The sequence below is a fragment of the Rhineura floridana genome, chromosome 18, assembly GCF_030035675.1.
Source record: "Rhineura floridana isolate rRhiFlo1 chromosome 18, rRhiFlo1.hap2, whole genome shotgun sequence".
Taxonomy (NCBI): domain Eukaryota; kingdom Metazoa; phylum Chordata; class Lepidosauria; order Squamata; family Rhineuridae; genus Rhineura; species Rhineura floridana.
In genome coordinates this window covers 4,991,991-5,011,477 of record NC_084497.1, presented here as the reverse complement: position 1 = coordinate 5,011,477, position 19,487 = coordinate 4,991,991, and the positions used below count along the sequence as shown (strand labels likewise).

General features: G+C 45.8%; 1 protein-coding gene and 1 pseudogene across 5 annotated transcripts in view; one reads left to right on the top strand and one right to left on the bottom strand.

The window, feature by feature from the left end:
* DAZAP1 (DAZ associated protein 1) overlaps positions 1-19,487 on the bottom strand; it is a 51,104-nt gene that overhangs the window by 28,438 nt on the left and 3,179 nt on the right. For 3 of the 5 annotated variants that reach the window (XM_061602190.1, XM_061602186.1, XM_061602188.1), the window contains exons 2-5: positions 5,262-5,302; positions 4,466-4,632; positions 2,811-2,876; positions 750-857 (exon numbers count right to left, since the gene is read on the bottom strand). In XM_061602190.1, the coding sequence (XP_061458174.1) occupies positions 750-857; positions 2,811-2,876; positions 4,466-4,632; positions 5,262-5,302 (382 nt within the window). The remainder of the gene's footprint in view (positions 1-749; positions 858-2,810; positions 2,877-4,465; positions 4,633-5,261; positions 5,303-19,487) is intronic. The other 2 variants (XM_061602187.1, XM_061602189.1) reach the window with 1 other exon arrangement.
* On the top strand, positions 10,237-11,765 carry LOC133372747 (peroxisomal N(1)-acetyl-spermine/spermidine oxidase-like; annotated as a pseudogene).

The following is a 19,487-nucleotide window of genomic DNA, read 5'->3' as shown; positions in this document are numbered from 1 at the left end:
ACAGAGCTCTCCATTCCCTGCCCCAGAGAAAGGAGCCTGGACAGTCATGAACTGTCAGGGGCAAGAAGAGATGGCCGTACACGCAACTCCACGTATCCCTGCTACGTTATACTCGTGTTGGATTTTGTTGCAAGCTGTTTAGGGGGAGCCATACTTGGCTGAGGGGTGGGGAAGATGGCCATAATTCAAGGTTTAGAAAATCAAAGCAACAATGCCAAACCTCATCAAATTGTTGGGTTTGCTTATTGTGTACAAATAAGGGACTGCTGAGCCCACCGCCAGAAGATCCAGCTGAGGGGTGTATGTGTGGGGGAAGAACCCTAGAGATTGTTGGGGCATCAAGGGAGAGGCTGCATTGGCTGGTCAGTCTGCTCCAAGAAGAGATGGGGCAACAGCAGTCTTCCTTATATCAAATTATTACCAACTGAGCCCTTAGCAAAGATTTAATTCTGTGGGAAAACAATACAAATACTTAAAGCCAAATATATTCTTGATGCTGCCAGATCAACAGTGCCGAGCTTATAACAGTACTTCGACTATGAGAAGAGGCTAAACCATACACTCTGAATGCCAAAACTGAACACATGAGAACAAAGGTCTTTTATGACTAGTGGGAAGAAATGCAGAAGGTGTTTTTTAAAGGAAAGACTGGCTGCAGGAAAACAAAATACTTGGGCAGGTGTCTGGAGACTGGGAGAAAAAGCCTCTTTCAGGAGAACAGATGATGCCTGCCCTCTCAATAAACTCACCACTCCGAACTTCTTGAAGTATTCCCTGAGCTCCGTTTCACCACAGTTGTGAGGGATCCCACCAACAAAAATTTTATTAGATTTGCTATCACTTCTGGATCCTTTCTGCTAAGACAAAAAGGGACAGAAAAAGTTGTATTAAAACTAGGACTTGTCTTGCAAAGCCACACTGACTTCACACTTACACAAGGGTTGGCAACCATAATCCTTTTGATGGTCAAACAACTTCTATCTTAAAGGTACAGACCCACAGGGGTACATTTGCATCGGACTTTAAATTCAGAGACTGGTCAAGCATGGCTTTTTACCGTGCCTTGCAGTCTGCAGTTCAGATCTGGCTCAAAGACCCCCTTCCATTCATTCATTCAGCCTGCCTGCCATTTGTCAGCATAGGTCTTGGCTGCAATCAATGGAGACCATAACAGAAAGATGCAGGAGCACCCAAGGGCTGCTAGCATGTGGGGAAGGCGTGGGAGATGAGAGGTATGAGAGATATGGATTTATGAGTACGGGTAAGGAGTAAGTGATGCAGGGGAGATGAGAGAAGGAGCCCATTCCTCTTACCATTTGTATCAGTCCTCTCAACTTACCTCTGTGGGGGGTTTTGAGCAAAGGCTATATATAGGAGGGAGAGGGCTCCCCTCCCCCAAATAATTCAAGAACTGGAACGGTGGGCGATAGTCAAGTTTTCCCACCCCATGAGAAGGAAGTATGAATGGATGTGCTACAAATGTCCCATCCAGGCCATGGACACCAGACTCAGATATTTACGAGTTACATTTGGGTGGGGTTACATCAGCTAGAAAGGGAACAGTTCAGACATTAACCTTTCTTTAAAAAGCCAGCTCGCGCTACTGGAGCGGGCACCTCTAAAATGATTCACCAAGGATTAAGTTACTTAGCATAGAAGGAACGCTGCCTGCATGTAAAAGTGTTATAAAGAACACAGTAATCATTTATCCCCGCCCGCTCCTTCCCCATGCAAGGAAGATGGGCAGAGAGCAAGAATAGCAAACAGGACAAAGGTGAGAGGGGAGGAACGGGGTTGATAAGGAGGCCCAACATCGAGGAAGGCAGAGTTGTCAGCAGGCTTGAGAGAGCGCAGGGGGGGGGCATTTCATGAAGAGCACTGTTAACATCAGGAACAAAGATGGGAGGGGGTTGCTGAGAGCTGACAGCCCTCAATGCAGCCGAAAGCACAAGGAGAGCCAAGGGGCCTTGAACAGGTGCAGGAGGCAAATGGGGAGACCTGCAGAATCCCAAGAGGGGAGGTTTATATACAGAACTCTTAAAAAAAAAAAGTCCCAAGCTGAACAGACTTATCCTATACCCTCCAAAACCCAGTGTGGCATGGGCTGAGCGTAACTTAAAAGAGCAGCTTAGCTTATCGACAGGAACCTGTTAGACCCTTGAGGACGCTGCTTACTCGCTAGGGCATTCAGCAAAAATCTCTCTGCAGTAATAGTTACGGTACGGAATGGTCACCCTAGAGACGCTGCCTGGGCCACTGAACTAAAATAAACTAAAATAAGTGAAGACAGGTTTGTTCACTAAGACTTTACAGTCCATGCCTCTCCTGGCCTGTGCAAGTTATCTTTCACTGGCTGTTATGTTTATGACTTTTATATCCCCAACCCTGAACAAGTCCTTAAAAAAAAAGGGCTACATATTATGAGCATCCATAATATTCATTGATTAGAGAGGCATCTGAACACATCAGTGAGTCTTCCAGATGGGAGATTTCGCACTCAGCTCCTGACCCCAGTGCAATAAGCAAGTATGCACATGTACTACAGACACCCCATAGGAACAGATTGTGGATGATGGGCTCAGCTGAGTGCACTAAAGCATAGCCGCTTTCAGCAAGCAAGCAAGCAGTGACATCTGGCAAGCCAGCATCAGTGCTGAGAGCTCTATTTGTGACTTTTGCCAGCAAGCTTGAATTTCACTGCCCGCTTCCAGCAGGTTAACAAAGCTCCTTGGAATTTGGACACGAAAAACATCAAAGCAATATAGAGAAGGAAGAGCGCAAAGCAACGACTGCCGAAGTGGCTCCCTTACCCATCCCTCCTTTGGTCGGGTTCTCTCTGGCTGCATTCCACGAGGGGTGCAAGGCTTTGGATCAATCTGTCAAACAAGAGAGAGTGTGAAACTAGAGGCATGGCAAGCAACAGTTAAAAAAAGAAGATCTGAAGCTGGCTTTGCCCTGTGCTGGTGCTTGACAAGCAAGACAACCAGCACCAGTAGGTCCCGCCCTCCTTAGGAGGGCCAAAGCCACATATTGAGAAACCCGCAGAAGGCACATCAACAGAGGCAGTTTCGCTGCACGCAGCTCAGCCCAGCCATGCTCTCTCAAGCGGAAGGAGAGATGCGACTGTGGGGCCTTTCCATAGGCTCTGCTGAGAGACTGACAGCCGTTGGCATCTCCTCCCTTTGAACTCTTTTCCATTCCAGTCGGTCTTTATCAGAACTTTGTTAACTAAGGACTTGTGCTCGCTTTTCTCCCAGTCCCTATTCTGTGTCATGCCTTTTAAATGATTTGTAGGCTGCCCTGCGAGCCTTTTTGTTGTTGTTGTTCAAGAGTTTTAAATATATACAGACAGCAAAGCGAAACCCACCAGTCAATTCCAAGGCCAAACTGCTCGTTGACTTATATGAAGAGTGTAAATGGCCACTCGCCTGGAGCAAGTAGGAAGAGCTGGCAGTGACCAGGCAGGGAGGCTGATGTAAACAGAAAAGAGCTGCGTCGCTCTCCCATTTGGGAAGGTGATGAGCCTCACAGTGGTACACGCCAGTAGGCAGGCTGAAAAGAAGTGTCTCGCTAATCCAACACTGGCAGACTTATTTGCAAGGCTGCCTCATTTAAGCCACGCCTTCATCTTGTGGTGGCATCAATCACAGCAGCCACCTACCAGTTAAAGCACTCCCGGCAGACCAATATACTGTGGAACTAACAACGCCGGTGGCTTTGCCTGGCAGGTGCCGACCAAGAGATACTTTGAGGGCACCAGCAATTCCAAAAACAGCAAGGGCAGTCGCTCAGTGGAAGAGCATCTCCCTTGCGTGCAGAAGGTTCCAGGTTCAGTCCCGAATTCGTCTTCAGGTAGGGCTGCAAGAGACTCCCTGCCTGAAACCCTGGAGAGCTGTTGCCAGTCAGTGTAGACAATACTAAACTAGATGGACCAAGGGACTAATGCAGTAGAAGGCAGCTTCCTATGAAGGGGGTGGGGTTCATCTAGCAGGTATGGGGAGAAGGGGACACCACCCTCCACCGCGCATTTCTCATCATGATTTTGAGAGCAGATATAAGATACGGGGGGGGGGGGGGGGGCAGGTAAGATGGATGTTCAAAGTTCCCCTAAAAGCCAAGCTCTAGTATGTTTTAGCCTCACTACAATTACATCTGGAAGGAGCCAAATCCAAAGAATTTAATTAGTCAGTCAGTCAGTGTGGCGTAGTGGTTAAGGTGTTGGACTACGACCTGGGAGACCAGGGTTCGAATCCCCACATAGCCGCGAAGCTCACTGGGTGATCTTGGGCCGGTCACTGCCTCTCAGCCTCATGAAAACCCTCTTCATAGGGTCACCCTAAGTCGGAATCGACTTGTACATTTACATTTTACAGTCATGCCCACAGCTCCTTAAGAAATAACAACTGGGCATGCAATCCCATCTCTCTCTCTCTCTCCCTCCCACACCCGATTGTGGCAAACTTACATTTCGGCCATCTAACGTATGAGGCCTGCTGGCCAGAACCGTGCCCACACAGTTGGGATCTTTGAACTTGACGAATCCAAACCCTCGCGACTGATTCGTCGTCTTATCTTTCATTATAACACAGTCGACAACTTCCCCATACTGGGAAAAGTAGCTACGGAGGGTTTCTGTTGAAGAAACATACACATTTTTGTTGAGGACAACTTGTTGAGGAGACAGAACGCTGGGCAGTGATGGAAGTAAATGTGCCCTGGACAGACGGCCTTAAGCTGGCTTGTGCCTTTTTGAGAAGGGTGTACTCAGAGCTGATGGCAGGTATGGCTCTTGAGGGCAACCAAAATAAACGCTTAAAGTATTAGTTACCTTAAAATGGGTTTCCAGCCATTCAGTGCTTCGAGAAGCAGCAGAACGCTATTCAGAACAGGCTCGTAGGGTCCACAGAAGGGTGGCTTAATAGTGAAGGCAAGAGGGCCAAGGCATACAGATAGCATTTTATAGGTTGAGGGAGGCTCAAAACAAGGCTTGAGAATTTGCACTCTAACATACACTGGCCACCATCCTCCCTACCCCCATATCTCAGAAAAGCAACCCATTTGCAAGCGCATTTTAGGCTATGCTGGCCCCAGGGAAGCCTCAAATGACTTGGAGTGAGGCAAGCCCTCTTAAAGCCATGGTACAATGAGAGCAGCAGCCCAGATCAGAGGTAGGGGAATTTGAGCTTTATGTATGATTTCGGGATTCATTTTTTATTATTATTTGAAGTAAGAAGCTCATGATCAACTCAAAAGATGATTACCTTGCGTAGTGCTCCAGTCTAGGCCGCCCACAAACAACTTTCTGTAATGCCAAGAACACAAAAGTTAGCATCTCTTCTGTGAAAATAAAGGCTGCTTTAATTTTACACATACATCCGATGTACACACTCTTCTAGTAACCTGCTACACTGTTAATATGCCTTCAGAGGGTAGCTGTGCTACTCTGTATGCTTTCTAGATTATGAAACCTGCTTCCAATTGAGAATCTCTTCACCACTTTTACTTACCTTATGAAGCAATGTGTCTGACCAAAGCAAAATGATCATTACCTCATCACACCACCTGTTCAAAAGGCCTAGTATCAGGAATGTACTGAGTGCTTTTTTTTAAAAAAAGTAAGATGTGTTAATACTTTACAGTTGTAATTTCATCCCACACAACTGCCCTTTGAAGTATGTCTTTGTTTTGCCCATTTCACAGAGGCTAAAACAGAGGTAGCTATTTGTCAAAGCAACCTAGAAAGGTCACAGCTCAGCTCAGATTTCAGTTTCGATCTTGCTAATAACATACTATTCACTAGACTAGACCATAAAGGCCCTGGAAAGCCATTTGTTTTCCTGAAACTGTTTCAGACAAACAGTTTGCACCTTGGGAATTGAACTGCATCCTGGGAAGGTGTCCAGTAAGTAATTCACTACTGGCAACAACAACTTTTACAAATGCCTTTTTATTTATTTTATTTTTCAAGCGCTGAGGAAGGATTTCACAACTGCTGTTCAAGCGATCTAGCCAAAAGGTATGCCTAGCCCTTTCTGAGCTAAGGGCTTGAACAGCCAGCAGAGGGCCTTGCATGAATTTCCAAGAACGCCGTCTCAATTTTCTAGACAAACCCCACCAGCACTAAAATCTCAGGTGCATGGTAAAATAGTGTAATCTGAACACCGCTGCAGTCATATGATCATGGGAACTGTGGCTCATTATGGTTGCTGTACCAACAGAACTATGACAGCCAAACAGCAGCAACAGTTCACTGCACCAACAGCATGTCATTGCTTGTGGTTCTCCAGGTGTTGCTGAAACTCCAGCTCCCACCAGCCCCCAGTCAATGGGTCACCACCTGGAGGGCCACAAACTCTCCATCCTATAAAGGGTATTTGGCCGGCAAACACACACACACCCCTGCTGCGCAGAAAACAGATATTTCCACCCATCTCTCAAAGCGTGATACACACTCCAGCACTGGAAATGGCAAAGATCATCATCATTCCTACCAGGAGTCACTCTCCAGCCTAATTCCCACATATAAGTAGAGAAAAACCACTGAGGGCATAACTCTGCAGCCCTCCCCAATTTGTGGGAATACATATCCCCAAACCTCCCCCCGCAATAAAGGATCCTCTTTGCTCTCCCATTTATACAAGGTGCCACTTGTACAAGGCTGAAAAAAGCCAATTGAGAAGAATGTGTAGTTTCTACCATGTGTCAGGACTCCACCATTGCCTCCAAAGTCAAAGGATATTCAAGCCATCTAATGCTTGCTTTAAATATCAAACAATTCCATATATCAGCAATGCAAATGGCTGCACACAGCTTGCATGCATGCCATATGGGTGGAAGAGAGCCTGTTGGGAAAACTCAAACAGCAAAAGGCTTCCTTTTAAGAGCACGCCAAACAAAGTGCAACAATTAAGGACCCCGGCGCCATTAACTTTCATCACCAAGATTCAGCTTTGACTTAATATGTTTTAAAAACACTGCAAAGTCCCCTGCTCCATTCTCCAATTTAGAGTTTGCCCTAAAGAGTGGCTGTGTCTATCTTCCCCTGAAAACAACTCCCAGGGGTGGGGGGAGAACAGCACAAGTGATGAACTCTTTGAGATAATGCAGCTTTACAGATAACTAAAAGGGAAACGAAGCACTTTGTGTTTATACTAACAAAGGAATTTTGGCAACCTCTGATATCAACTGGATGTCCAGTTCTGGACAACAGTAAGCTATTATGTACAATCCTAAAGTGTACCATTCAGAGAGGCACAGAACAGTGGATCAGGGGTGGGGTGGTAGTATTTGGGATCAGGATGCCCCTGAGTGCATGCTAAACTAAGGAATCTGTTTTCAGTAACAGAACTGAGGCCAGTTGTTTCACACACAAAACCCACTCCCCTCAAGCTCTATTTTAGGAGCCTAATTTGGGGGTAGAAGTGTGGGGCTTCTTTATTGTTGCAGTTGTTAAGCAACGGGAATCAGAAAGCCTTGCTGACCTATGTAGATCACCTAGAGATCTTCCAGTACATCCTGATTGGCTCTCCCATTACTGAAAGTTACTATACTGGCACGTATAGGATTTCACAACTGAACTTGATCAATGGGACAAACTCCCAGGTAAGTGTGCATAGGATTTCAGTCTCAGGAAGGAGAATAATTTGTTTATTCCAGTACATTCACGTTGGTGAAACCAACTTACAGTTCTAGCTTCCAGAAGGCAGTCAGGCTAGTTTGTTATAGCAAGAACTACAGTGTCTTACGATACCTCAAAGATAAATCAATTTATTGTGACATTAAGGGTTTGTGGATTTGAGTCCATGTCATTAGATGCATGAAGTGTTGTCCTTATTAGGATACACACAAAGAGAGGTATATATTTATATATTCCTGTGAACTGAGGCTACCATTTGATACAGCTTGGCACCCAGGTGCCTAGAAATTTGCAGCACCTGTGAATTAAGAGAGATTTCTTCAGTCTTCTGCAGGAACGGCATGTAAAATCTGTCACACCTTCTTTTTAGAAACTGAAGCTGGTGTTATCAGGTTTTGTTGCAATGTCTCCAATCCTGGCGATATAAAGCAGAAGGCCATCCAGAAGAGCCTGCCATAATTGTGCCAGAACTGCCTCCTAGCTAGAGAGTTCTTAAGACTTCCTGTGTGTCCCCTCCCCGCCCAAAAGTGACTGGACATCTTTTGCTGCACTCATGTAATGACACTTATGATCACAAAAGGCTAGTTCTGCTAAAAAAAAGTCATCAGACATCAGCTCTGTCCAATCCCACTGTAAAGGTGACCGAGCTCTTTCCTCATACGTGAGTGTACACACAATACACATTTAAACAGGCTCGCTTCATTTAAACTGAGAATTCCTGTGATGTTTTCAACACACTCTGCTAAAATCCCAAAGGAAAACATGAGGTCAGGATGTTTTCACCACTTCTCGTGGAAAGTGTCCAACTTTGCTTCCCTTTCCCCTTTTTAATTATCCCGACACTCTAGAACAGCCTTGCCCAACTCAGTGTCATCCAGATGTTTTGGACTTCAGTCACCAGTGTAAGGATTACACAGCAACACTCCAGAGGCATAAAAACGTATGTAACTCTGCCCTGGACCTCTCCAAGGGATTTCTATCCAACATAACCAATCCAAATTTCAGTGTCAATTTAACTTCAGGTCACAGACTGATCTTACTTTCTCAAAGAGCAGAGGTAGGGAACCTGTGGCCCTCCGAATGTTGCTGGACTACAACTCCCATCATCCCTGGCCACTGGCCCCGCAGGCTGGGGCTGGTGGGGGTTGAATTTCAGCAATGTATGGAGGACCATTCTCTGCTTCTGTTCTAAAAGGATGCTTATCCGCATTAAAAAAATAAGAAAGAATCTTACTAAAGTTTTAATATGACAGAAGCTGAATTTACAGGGGGATAAACTAACAACAGAAGATTCCGATTTAAGTTTCTGCATCCTATCTGAACATTCCAAGCACTGGAAAATTAACACCAGGATCCAGCCTCCAGCATTAAGCCCTACTGCAACTAGTATTCACTGACCCGCAGAATGGTGTCTGTCACCTATTCATAGATGATTTGGCAGGAGCATCCCATATCTTAAATCACTTTACTTCCATATTCTGGCTGTCACAAACCCAAGTTTCCTGCACAAAGATTACATCAAAACCAAAATGGGAGGCTTGGAACCAGCAATAGGGCCCATTTCTCAGACCATTTAAGATCAGAATGCACCTGCTGTTCTGTTTATAAAGAGGGAACAGTAATGTTTTCACTCAGAAGGAACTATTGAGTTGTGCATAAGTTCTCTCTCCCCCATTTTTAAAATACCACACTAATTCTAGAGAGCTACTTCCCAAGACAGAGTGATGTAATATACAGGTACAGGATGCTATAAGGCAGTGAGTAAACAGCCTAAGCACACTGAAAAAAGTTTGATTCCACCTTGCTCAACCTGGTGCCATCCTTTGGACTACAGCTCCCATCAGCTGTGGTGGCAGGCACTGCTGTAGCCCCAAACACCTGGAGGGCCATCAGGTTGGGGAAAGGCTGGCCTAATTCCTCTTATTAAGACTGACTCAATTGGCCGTTGCCACCAATAACTAACTTGGCTTTCACTCGCACCCTCCATCCACATAAACAGTCACAATGCAATATACTTATTCCACAGCTCAGGAATCTCAAGATCAGTGTTCATGTGACCAAGGCTTCAGAAAGGTTGGCCAGCTACAATGAGAAGGCCTTGCAACAGAGCAAAGCCAAGTCAAAGCAACATGTTCAAATAGCATTGGGAGATGACTATATTACCAGATTTATCAGTTTCAAGGTACCTAGTAAAGTCAATTGCCCATTCTTCCCCCTCCTTTTTAAAACACCACACATTGTCACTAGGCTAAGAGGAGAGAAAAACCACAAATACAGAACAGACCTCCCAGCTGGCAAACAAGTTATTAGAGAATCCCTAAACACAACAACATGATTAACCCCACAGGTAGGGGAGCCAGGTGTGTATCAGGAGCTGCTGAAAGGAAACTTAAGCACCATAAAAACATCTCGTGGTGTGCTTGCTTCTCTAGGGAAACACAAAATCTTCAATACAGTGCAAACCTGGCTCAATTTAAAGCAGGCTGAAGCCAGGCATGAAAGCGGTTTAACTCAAGGACAGGCTATTCGTCTCTTCAGCAGCTCTCAGTACCCTGAGAGGAATAAGCTACCAGCTTGAGAAAGTGGAAACTGGGTGAGCCATGGGGCCGGCAGGTGCAAGAGGAAGTCCCAGAGTGCTGATTGTGGGCGCAGGGCTGGCAGGACTTGGTGCTGCCCTGCAGCCGCTTGGGGCTCTCTCAGTATTTCACTGACGTGTGAGTGCTGGAGGCCTTGGGACGAGCTGGGGGCTGCATCTGCTCTGGAAAGCTCAGAAACAAAGTGGTTGAGATAGGTGCCCGCTGGATCCATGGGCCCTCCAGGGAGAATCCTGTCTTCCAACTGGCACTGAAGTACAGACTATTGGATGCTGCTGCTCTGGCTGAGGAAAACCAGCAGGTGGAAATGGGGGGGGGCATCCCTTGGGGCCTTCAGTCTGCTACGCCGGTCAGGGCCAGTAGCTGAAGCCCTGACATAGTGGACTCCATGGGGATCCTCTTTTCCACTTTCTTCAAAGAAATGTGCGAGTTCCTACATGTGGCTAAAGTGCCTGCACCTAGTGTGGGCCAGTACTTGAAAGACGCAATAGCTCAGAGGGTGAAATAATGGCCAGATGATGAGCAGACAGAGTCTGAAACTGGCTGTCCTCAATATATACTTCAAGTTCAAGTTGGAGTGCTGTGTGAGTGGGACTCACAGCTTGGACCTGGTGGCACTGGGCCCCTTCGGAGAGTACACCACGCTTCCTGGCCTGGACGTTTCCCAATGGTTATGAAGGTCTCACTGCCTGCCTGATGGCATCTCTGCCCCAAGGGGCTGCATTACTTGATAACAGGGTAAAGACAGTTCATTGGGGACACCCCTACTAGGAAGAGACTCCCACAGGCCAAATCTTCAGAGTCCAGGTGGAATCCAAAGACGGTGAGAAGTTTCTAGCAGATCATGTCATTGTCACCGTGCCTCTAGGTTTTCTCAAAGAACATCAAGAGTCCTTTTTTTAACCCACCACTTCCATCCCAGAAGATGGCAGCAATAAGGCAGCTGGGCTTTGGGACAACCAATAACATATCTGCAGAATTTGAGCAGCCAATTCTGGGAGCCAGCCTGTCAAACGCTTGAGGTGGCGTGGGAAGGCGACTCGACCTTGGCTGAGCCATCCATTGACTTGGAGGCTACCTGGTCCCAAATGATTGCCGACTTCATTGTTCTCCACCCACCAGAGAGGTATGGGCATATCTTATGTGGCTTCATTGCTGGGACAGAAGCTGAATTCATGGAAAACCTCACAGATGCACAGGTTCTTTCAGCATTAACACAAGTTTAACACACAGGAAATCCACAACTTGATCTGCCAAAGAACATTTTGTGATATAAATGGCACAGTGAGCCCTACACGAAAGGCTCCTATAGTTATGTGGCTGTGGGGACCTCTGGAGACAAAACTGATGCTCTTGCTCAGTCCCATCCTGAGGACACATCTGATACCAAGCCACCACAAGGTTTTTTTTCGAGAGAAGCCACACATCACACATTCTATTCTACTACCCATGGGGCCTTGTTTTCAGGCCGGAGAAAAGCAAATCATCTTATCCACATCTATAACGTGTCTGAATCCCCACATTCTGCATTGTAAGCCAGACACTGAGGTGACAAGCAGCTTCTTTTCCCATTCTCTCTCTCAGTATAGCTCCCTGTCCCTTAACTTTTTAATCAGTGAGATAAAAATGCCTGGGGAATCATTTGTCTTGAGTTGATCACTGGGATCGTGGGTGCCAAAGGACACAGCTACTAACACCTCCACTGTGTGCAAGAGACAGCATTCAGGAGAGCCAGTGTGGCATAGTGGTTAGAGTGCTGGACTACCTGGGAGACCCACTCAGACACGAAGCTCACTGGGTGACTTTGGGCCAGTCACAGTCTCATAGCCTAACCTACCTCACAGGGTTGTTGTGAGGATAAAATGGAGAGGGAGGAGAACCATGTTTGTACATTGCCTTGAGCTAGGAAAGGTGGGATGTAAATGTAATAAAATAAATAAGCCTCTGGTTAGGCAGCTTTGTGGTTTTTGGTCCCAGTATATAACTTCATACTCTGAAGGGCTTAATATACACAGAACTCAAGCTGAGTCTTTGCATTGACTTTCTCATGTAGAGACACTGTATTATTTGCCTAAATTTTAATTCTATGTTGGTCTTTGCCCCCAAACATAGAATAGCTACACACCTTTCTCCCCTCCCAAAACAGATGTTCTAAGATAGCTGTAGTACTCCTACCACATTACAAGTGTGCTGTGAATTTCAATACACTGGGGGTAGGGCATCCCTTCAGGGTGCTGGGGATCATGCTGCTTTTCCTAGAGCGAGAAACTGCATTCTATATACTTTGGAAAATACCCTCCCTCCCCCAGGCTCCTAGAGGAAGCTTGCATTGTCCTACATGGCTCTCCAGCTCAGCCACATGTGCTCAGCTGTGCATCTCTGCTGTGCTTTATGGGACCATTCTTCTCCTCCTCCATCCTCAATGCTAGTGTAGTCACCAATTACAGCTTCTCAAAAACTGCGGAGCACAGGCATGCCTGTGTCCAGGGGACTGATGCCAGGAGCCAGGGATCCGCCTCCCAGCAGCCCAGGCCACAAAAGCAGCATAAAGTAACTGTGACCCTGGGTGGGCAAGACAGGACCTGTTCCTCACGTTCAGCACACCACAGTGGTAATGAGGCTACAGCTAAGGTCAGAATGTTGCGGTTTCACTTATGAATCGGACAAACCACACCTACCAACAACTCTACATTTCATTCACTAGGGAGAGCTTCAATCTCCACCCCGCCCCCAGCAGAGATTATCAAAGGGCACCTCCCAGTGCAGAACAGCCAGCTCTTTTTATATCTTTTTTTTTCCTGGGCACCAAGATAAAAGAGCTACCCTACCCAATGACTAATGGCTTTGTCTTGTCAGCTTGATCCAGAAAACTGGATCTACTCTGCAAGTGAGCCACTCCCTAAGCATGGCTGCCATTAGACATCTAAGACCCACTGAAAGCTGATTGTTAAGAGACACAGGAGGTTGAGCAACAATGGAGATGGTTTGAGGGGAAACTGGGCTGCACAGAAGACCAACGGCAACATCGTGAACTTCATCCATGTGGGGTGCTGCCAGGAAGTGAGGGAGGAACTGGGGCTCAGTGGCTGAGGGCTTGCTTTGCATGCAGACAGACCCAGGATCAATCCTTGACACCTCCAGTTAAACAGGATCAGGTAAGCAGGTGATGTAAAGACCTCCAGTGAGCCCCTAGAAAGCAACTTCCTGTCAAAGCAGACCAAAGTGGACAAATGGAGAAACAGACTGATCTGGTCTAAGGCCGCTCCTATAATCTCAGATGAAGGCTGTCCTAGCAACATCAGAAAGAGAAGGTAAGGAAAATAGCACTATACTATGACTGTGCCACCAGGTAAGCTTTGCATGAACTAGCTCCAGGGAATTTCTTCCCAACTTTACCACCAGGTGTTATAAAACAATCTTCTTGCATGGAAAACTCATCTCAGTCTCAAGATAATTCCACGCAGGGATAGATAGCAAAGCTTTAGGCAAGTCAACTAAAAGCCCCCCAGTGTTGGCCCTCAGAATCAAATAGGAAAATGGGCACAGGAAGCTGCCTTATGCCAAGTAAGATCACTGGGCCATCTAGCTCAGACTGGAACAGAGGAAGCTGCCTGAAACTGTGCCAGACCATTGGCCAATCTAGCTCAGCGCTGCCTGCACTGACTGGCAGCAGCTCTCCCAGGCTTCAGGCAGGGTCCTCTCCCAGCCCTACCTGGAGATGCCATTGGGGACTGAACCTGGGACTTTCTACATGCACGGCAGGTGCTTGACCACTGAACCACAGCCCCTTTCTCATGTTTTGTCACCCAGCGAAATCCACTGAACAGAATGATATGGGCCAATATGGGGAAGAAAGGTGAGACCTTGCTTTAGATCACACACTTTCAGGTTCCTCTGAGCTCTTCGGCTACCATGACTACCTGGGACTGCCAACATTGCCATGCGATAAAAAGCCATTTCCGTTTTTTATTTTGACCTATTTCAGAGTTCAGAGCAGCTTTTGGTGCAAGCACATGAATGCTGCCCCCAGTGTTTCAGCTCTCTTTAATCACGTGCCTGGCCCACCAATGCTGTGCAGAAAGCACAGAATGTGCCTACAGTGGAGGGCTGTTTGGGGTCACCAGTCTTAAAAGATGTCACCACCACTGTTACTCTGGCACTCACCCCCACTGTATCGCAAGCCTGGCTCACTCTAGCAGGCATCAATAGAAGCTGAGACGCCATCCCAATGGCACGGGTTCAATGAATACTTAAGAGGCAGCCTATTCTTCACCAATGAAAAGTAGGGGAGAAGGCAACTTGTGAGGTACTAAGGGCCATATTGGGGGGGGGCTGCAATTAATTCTCGTGTCTCAGATGCACGCGACTAACATAACCAAAATGCAAAAAAGTGCACATGCCAAAAAACAGTTGGACAACATGGCACACTCATCCTAGAGGGCTAAAACAAGTTGAGGATGCTGGCAACAGGAACCCATTTAACATACAAAATGCTTTAAAATTCTCATTGGCTTGCAACAATTCTGTACAGTGAGAGAGCCTTAATATTCTCATGCTGTGTAAAATGAGCCCAAGAGATTGTGAGTTGCACAAGGTCACCCGTGGGTTATTGGTTGATAAACACAGTAGAAATTGCAAAAAAAATGAAAAACTATGAACATGGGTTTCATTTTACTTGTTTCTGATCCTCTTCTGGCATGTTCTCTTACGTGTTCTCTCTATATCCTCATTTCCTCCTTTTTATTGAAGGGCTCAAGGCAGCGAACAAAAACACAGCTCCATAAAGCTCCACTGAAATTACTATAAAACACTCACCCGTACACAACACATATCTAAACCAAGCATCTCCCTGCAGGAAGGAGGGGCTAGAAATCTTTAGAAGAGAAAGTAGGGGACATTAAGCAGAATATGGTTAACCCTGCACTTCCCTACTAAAAAGTTATGAGTGGTACCTACTCTTCTGTTTGATTGCTCAGATGCAAACATTCCTGACATGCCATACAGCTGTTTTGAGTGCAGGCATTTTCTCTTCTCAGTGGCCATTTCAAATCTCCTGGCTCCATTCTAAATTGTTTCTGGCCACCTTGACAAATATTCAGACAAAAAGAAAAAGGCAGGGTTTTCCGAGGTCAAGCAGAGCAGCTGTATGTAAATAAAGCGCTGCTATTTATACACAGCTCGACAGATTGCCATAAGCTAAGACAGTTTTGGTCCCTGGCTTGGTGATAGATGGGATTCTGGTACATTGAGCAAATGCAGAATTAACTGGACCTGCAGCTTGAGAAGAGCACGGAAATAAACAAACAAACAGACTAGGAGAGAAGCAAGCTACCTTGCACCAAACAGTTGAAGAAAACCTCTCACTCTTCAGTGCGTGGCTGCTGCCATCTACCCGGTTTATCTGCAGCTCATCTGCCACACAGCAGGAAACCTGTTATGCTTGACACTTGGTTTTAAACAACACTTCCCTTAATGCAAAACAATAGCAACAAAGGTACAGGTGCTTTTAGATACCTAATGGAAAACCTCTAAGAACAGGGTAGCAAAGCAAAGCAATCCACATTACAGGCTGCCATGATAATCATCACCCAGCTCCCTTGGATTACTTTGGGTTCCTTTGGGAGGAAAGGCGGGATAGAAATTTAATAAATAAACTGTTTTAACAGCTGTGGAAAACTTTCTCCACATTAGATGTACCAAGATGTTGCCGCCCTGGGCTCCTGCTGGAAAGAAGGGTGGGATATAAATCTAATAATAAATAAATAAAAAGACAGCAATCCTAGGCACTTTTTTGGTACTAAGCACCACTGAACTTGCTGGGGCTTATTTCTGAGGACACGTGCCCAGGATCTGGGTGGACACCCTCTAACTTTTGGTGTTATGTCCTGAGCCATTTTCATGAATCTGTTTTTGTTGAGCATTAACTTTACATGCTAGAAGGTTTTCCTCTTTTTTGGGCTAATGTGTTGGGCTGCATCAGATGCAATGCCAAAGCATACACAGACAAACAGTTGTGAAGCCTCAGCCTCGCGTGTTCCCTCTCCTTGCTCTGCATGCATGCCAGCTCTGCCCCTCCTTTACTTCCAGGGTAGGATGGAACTACTGTGCACATGGTGAGGAAGAAGGGCAAATGAGGCAGCACAAGTCCCTTTTATCAGCTTCAGCCAACATGCCAGCGTCAATCTTACCTGGATAGAGACAGCTTGGCCACAATAACCCATGCTCTGGTAACCTGTTATATGTGGAGTTGCCTTTAAAGCTCTAAATGGCTTGAAGCTAGGTTACTTGAAAGGCTATCTTCTCAGATATGCCTGCCCATACCTTAAGATGCTCTTGGAAGGCCCTGCTCTGGCTGCTCCTGCTCAGTGAAGTGTGTGTGCGAGCGGGTAACCACCAGGCCTTTTCAGTACTGGCGATCTGGTTTTAGCTTTTTTTTTTTTAATAGCTTTTCCAGGAAGAAGCACCTGGTGCAACTTCTGGGATCTTCTTGGTGACAGGTGAAGACCTTTCTGTTCACCCAGATCTTTTAAATAACTTAGGTAATCTGGGCCTCTAGGTTTTTTTAATGCTGGGGGTGCAGAAAGTTGTTTTGTTGCATTTATGCAGTTCTCCACATTGTTTAATGGTGTTTTACCATTATGTTTTACTTTGCATTTCAATTGCTTTTTTAAAAACTTATTTATTGTAAGGCACCCAGAAAGGTTTATATTATGAGGTGACCTACAAATGTCATAAACAAAAGAAATGAAACCAGAGGCTCCTTGAACGCTCATTCTCATGGGAACAAACCACGCTTTACCATTGTTAGCATCTGAATCAGCCCATTCGATTGTGTTATCTTTTCCTTCACCACAGGAGGAAAAGAATTTCATCTAAAACCACACAAACCAAGCAAGCTACAATTAAGCTTACAAATCCTATTTATTAAAACAAATGCAGGTTACTGTGGCCACACTTACTGTATCACATTCCACAAGATCAGGAAGTTAAAAATCTTATTTACTATTCAAAATTTTGTAAGAGTATCCAGAATTGACAGCAATCTGGCCAGAAAGATTAAATATTTGGAAGCATGAACAAATTAAGTTACCACAAGCAGATCTTCAAGATTGGCCATTTGGATTGGGAGTCCACCTTGCACGTTTAACACTGAGACCTTTACTGCTGCTTACTGGCATCAGGATCTAGGCACTTGTTATTGGCACCAAGGAAACAACACATCTGGAGTCATCATGAAAGTAAACTCAACTACCCTTGCAATAGGCTTCTTGTCCACATGCATATACCTCTATCTAGACCAGAGATGGAGAACCTGTGGCCCTCCAGATGTTGCTAGACTGCAACTCTCATCATCCCTGACCATTGGCCATGGTGGCTGAGAGAGATGGGAGTTGTATTCCAACATCTGTTAAGGCCAAAGATTCCCTACCCCTGACCTAGACCAACTGACCACACACAGCTCTTTTAGTCATTGTGGCCTACCCCTCCAATTCCCCCCCCAATATTTTTCTCCGTAATTCCCAGAGGGGATTTCTACTGGTGAAAGGTGACCACTGACAAGCTGGAGCAAATCAGTTATAATTTTTACCCTGGGGTCTTGCACCCTTAAAAAAAAAAAAATCAGTTCAAATGAATGAGATTGTCAGAAAAAGCTTGTTTCTTGTCACCTTGACTCCTACCTTGACAGTGGAAAGGCAGGAGATCAGTATTTTACTTTAAAAAATATTGTACCAGCACCAATGCACACCATGCTTTACAGAGTAACAAAGCCAGTCCCCAGTTCCACAAAGCGTAACATTTAGATGTCAACAGTAGTTCAAAGACAAAAGGAAAGGGGTGACAAGAAATGAATGTGTGTAAGTGAACTTACATGCAGTAAGGCTTCCTTACAGTTGGAGATGAGAACCAAGTATGTGAGAGATGATTTAAGACTCAAGAAAAACATGGGCTTTTAGGAGGCTTGATTTAAGAACGCAAAGAACCACAAACCCCACAGCAGAATCCTTCCCACTCAGAGGGCAAGTCATTCTTTTCATTACAGTTCAACCTCCCACGTTCAGGTTGCCAACTTGCAACCCTGGCATAATGTCATATTCTTGATGTAATTCTTGTTTATTCTGTATACCACACTCTAAGCATGGACCTGATGATACAAGAAACTTTACAACTGCAGTATAGCTGCTCAGTATTAAATCTTAAATGTAGAGCAACACACAGAGGCATCATCCAAATATTAGGGAATCCTATGGCAGTTGTTTTTTAAGCACATTTTCTGCTTTGGCATAATGAAGTTTCGGTTCCAGGCTGTTTATGCTTATTTCCCTGTAAATGGCAGCCTATCGAGCAATGGTTTAAAAATATTCCCCCAGCTCTTTTCCTATATGCTGCAGACATCCTGTTCAACATTTGGAGCATGGTGACTAAGGAGGACATATACAAAGAGACTCAACCAGCAAGTAATTTTAAGGTTATAGATTGAAAGAATAAAATCCCTTAGAAGGCTTTACAAACTACCCCTCCTTTTCCACCCCCCACACTTCAAATTCAGCCATTTCCGGGATGGAAATTGATCTGTGAAAATCTGCCCAGGAACAAGAAACATAAAGGCACGTTGGGCACCCCAGGAGGTCTTATCTGCCTGTGGCAGGACAAGCAAAGCAGTCAAAGTGAGATTCAAACGAGAATCTTCTTTTAAGCCTTTATTTCTCCAGCATGGACTGAAAGCAAAACCATGCCACTGCCAGCCGTCCTCTACACAAGAGGGGCAAGCTCATACATCATGGAGAGCACAGATGAGTCACCAGTGTTCTTGTTCTGTACAGGCTCTCAGCCTCCTTCAACAGCAAAAAGGCACTTCAGAGGCATAAGGCTGTTTCAAGAGCAAAGGTCCAACAATGAAGAATCGTGCAGGGTCACCACAGCTAAGAAATGGGCAAGGAGGGGGCATGGTTAAGCAACTAATTCCCCCACCCCTCCTCAGAACGTGCAGCAGGACTCGGAGAATAATTGCAGCTCTTCACAAGGTATACAAAGCAAGGAACTACTGCAGCTTCCCAGCCAGGAGGAATCCCCTGGTGACCTTGGGCCCCAGCTGCAGCACGCAGGTGCAAAGCTGCCAGCCACTCCACAGCCGTAGCATGTGTACCACCTCGCTAGAAATCCAGCACCCAAAAAGCAGAAAACAGGATGGGGCCTCAAAACCTGTGATGGAGGAGAAATGACCTGGGCCTCGTTCACTGTTTAGGGAGCTGGATTTG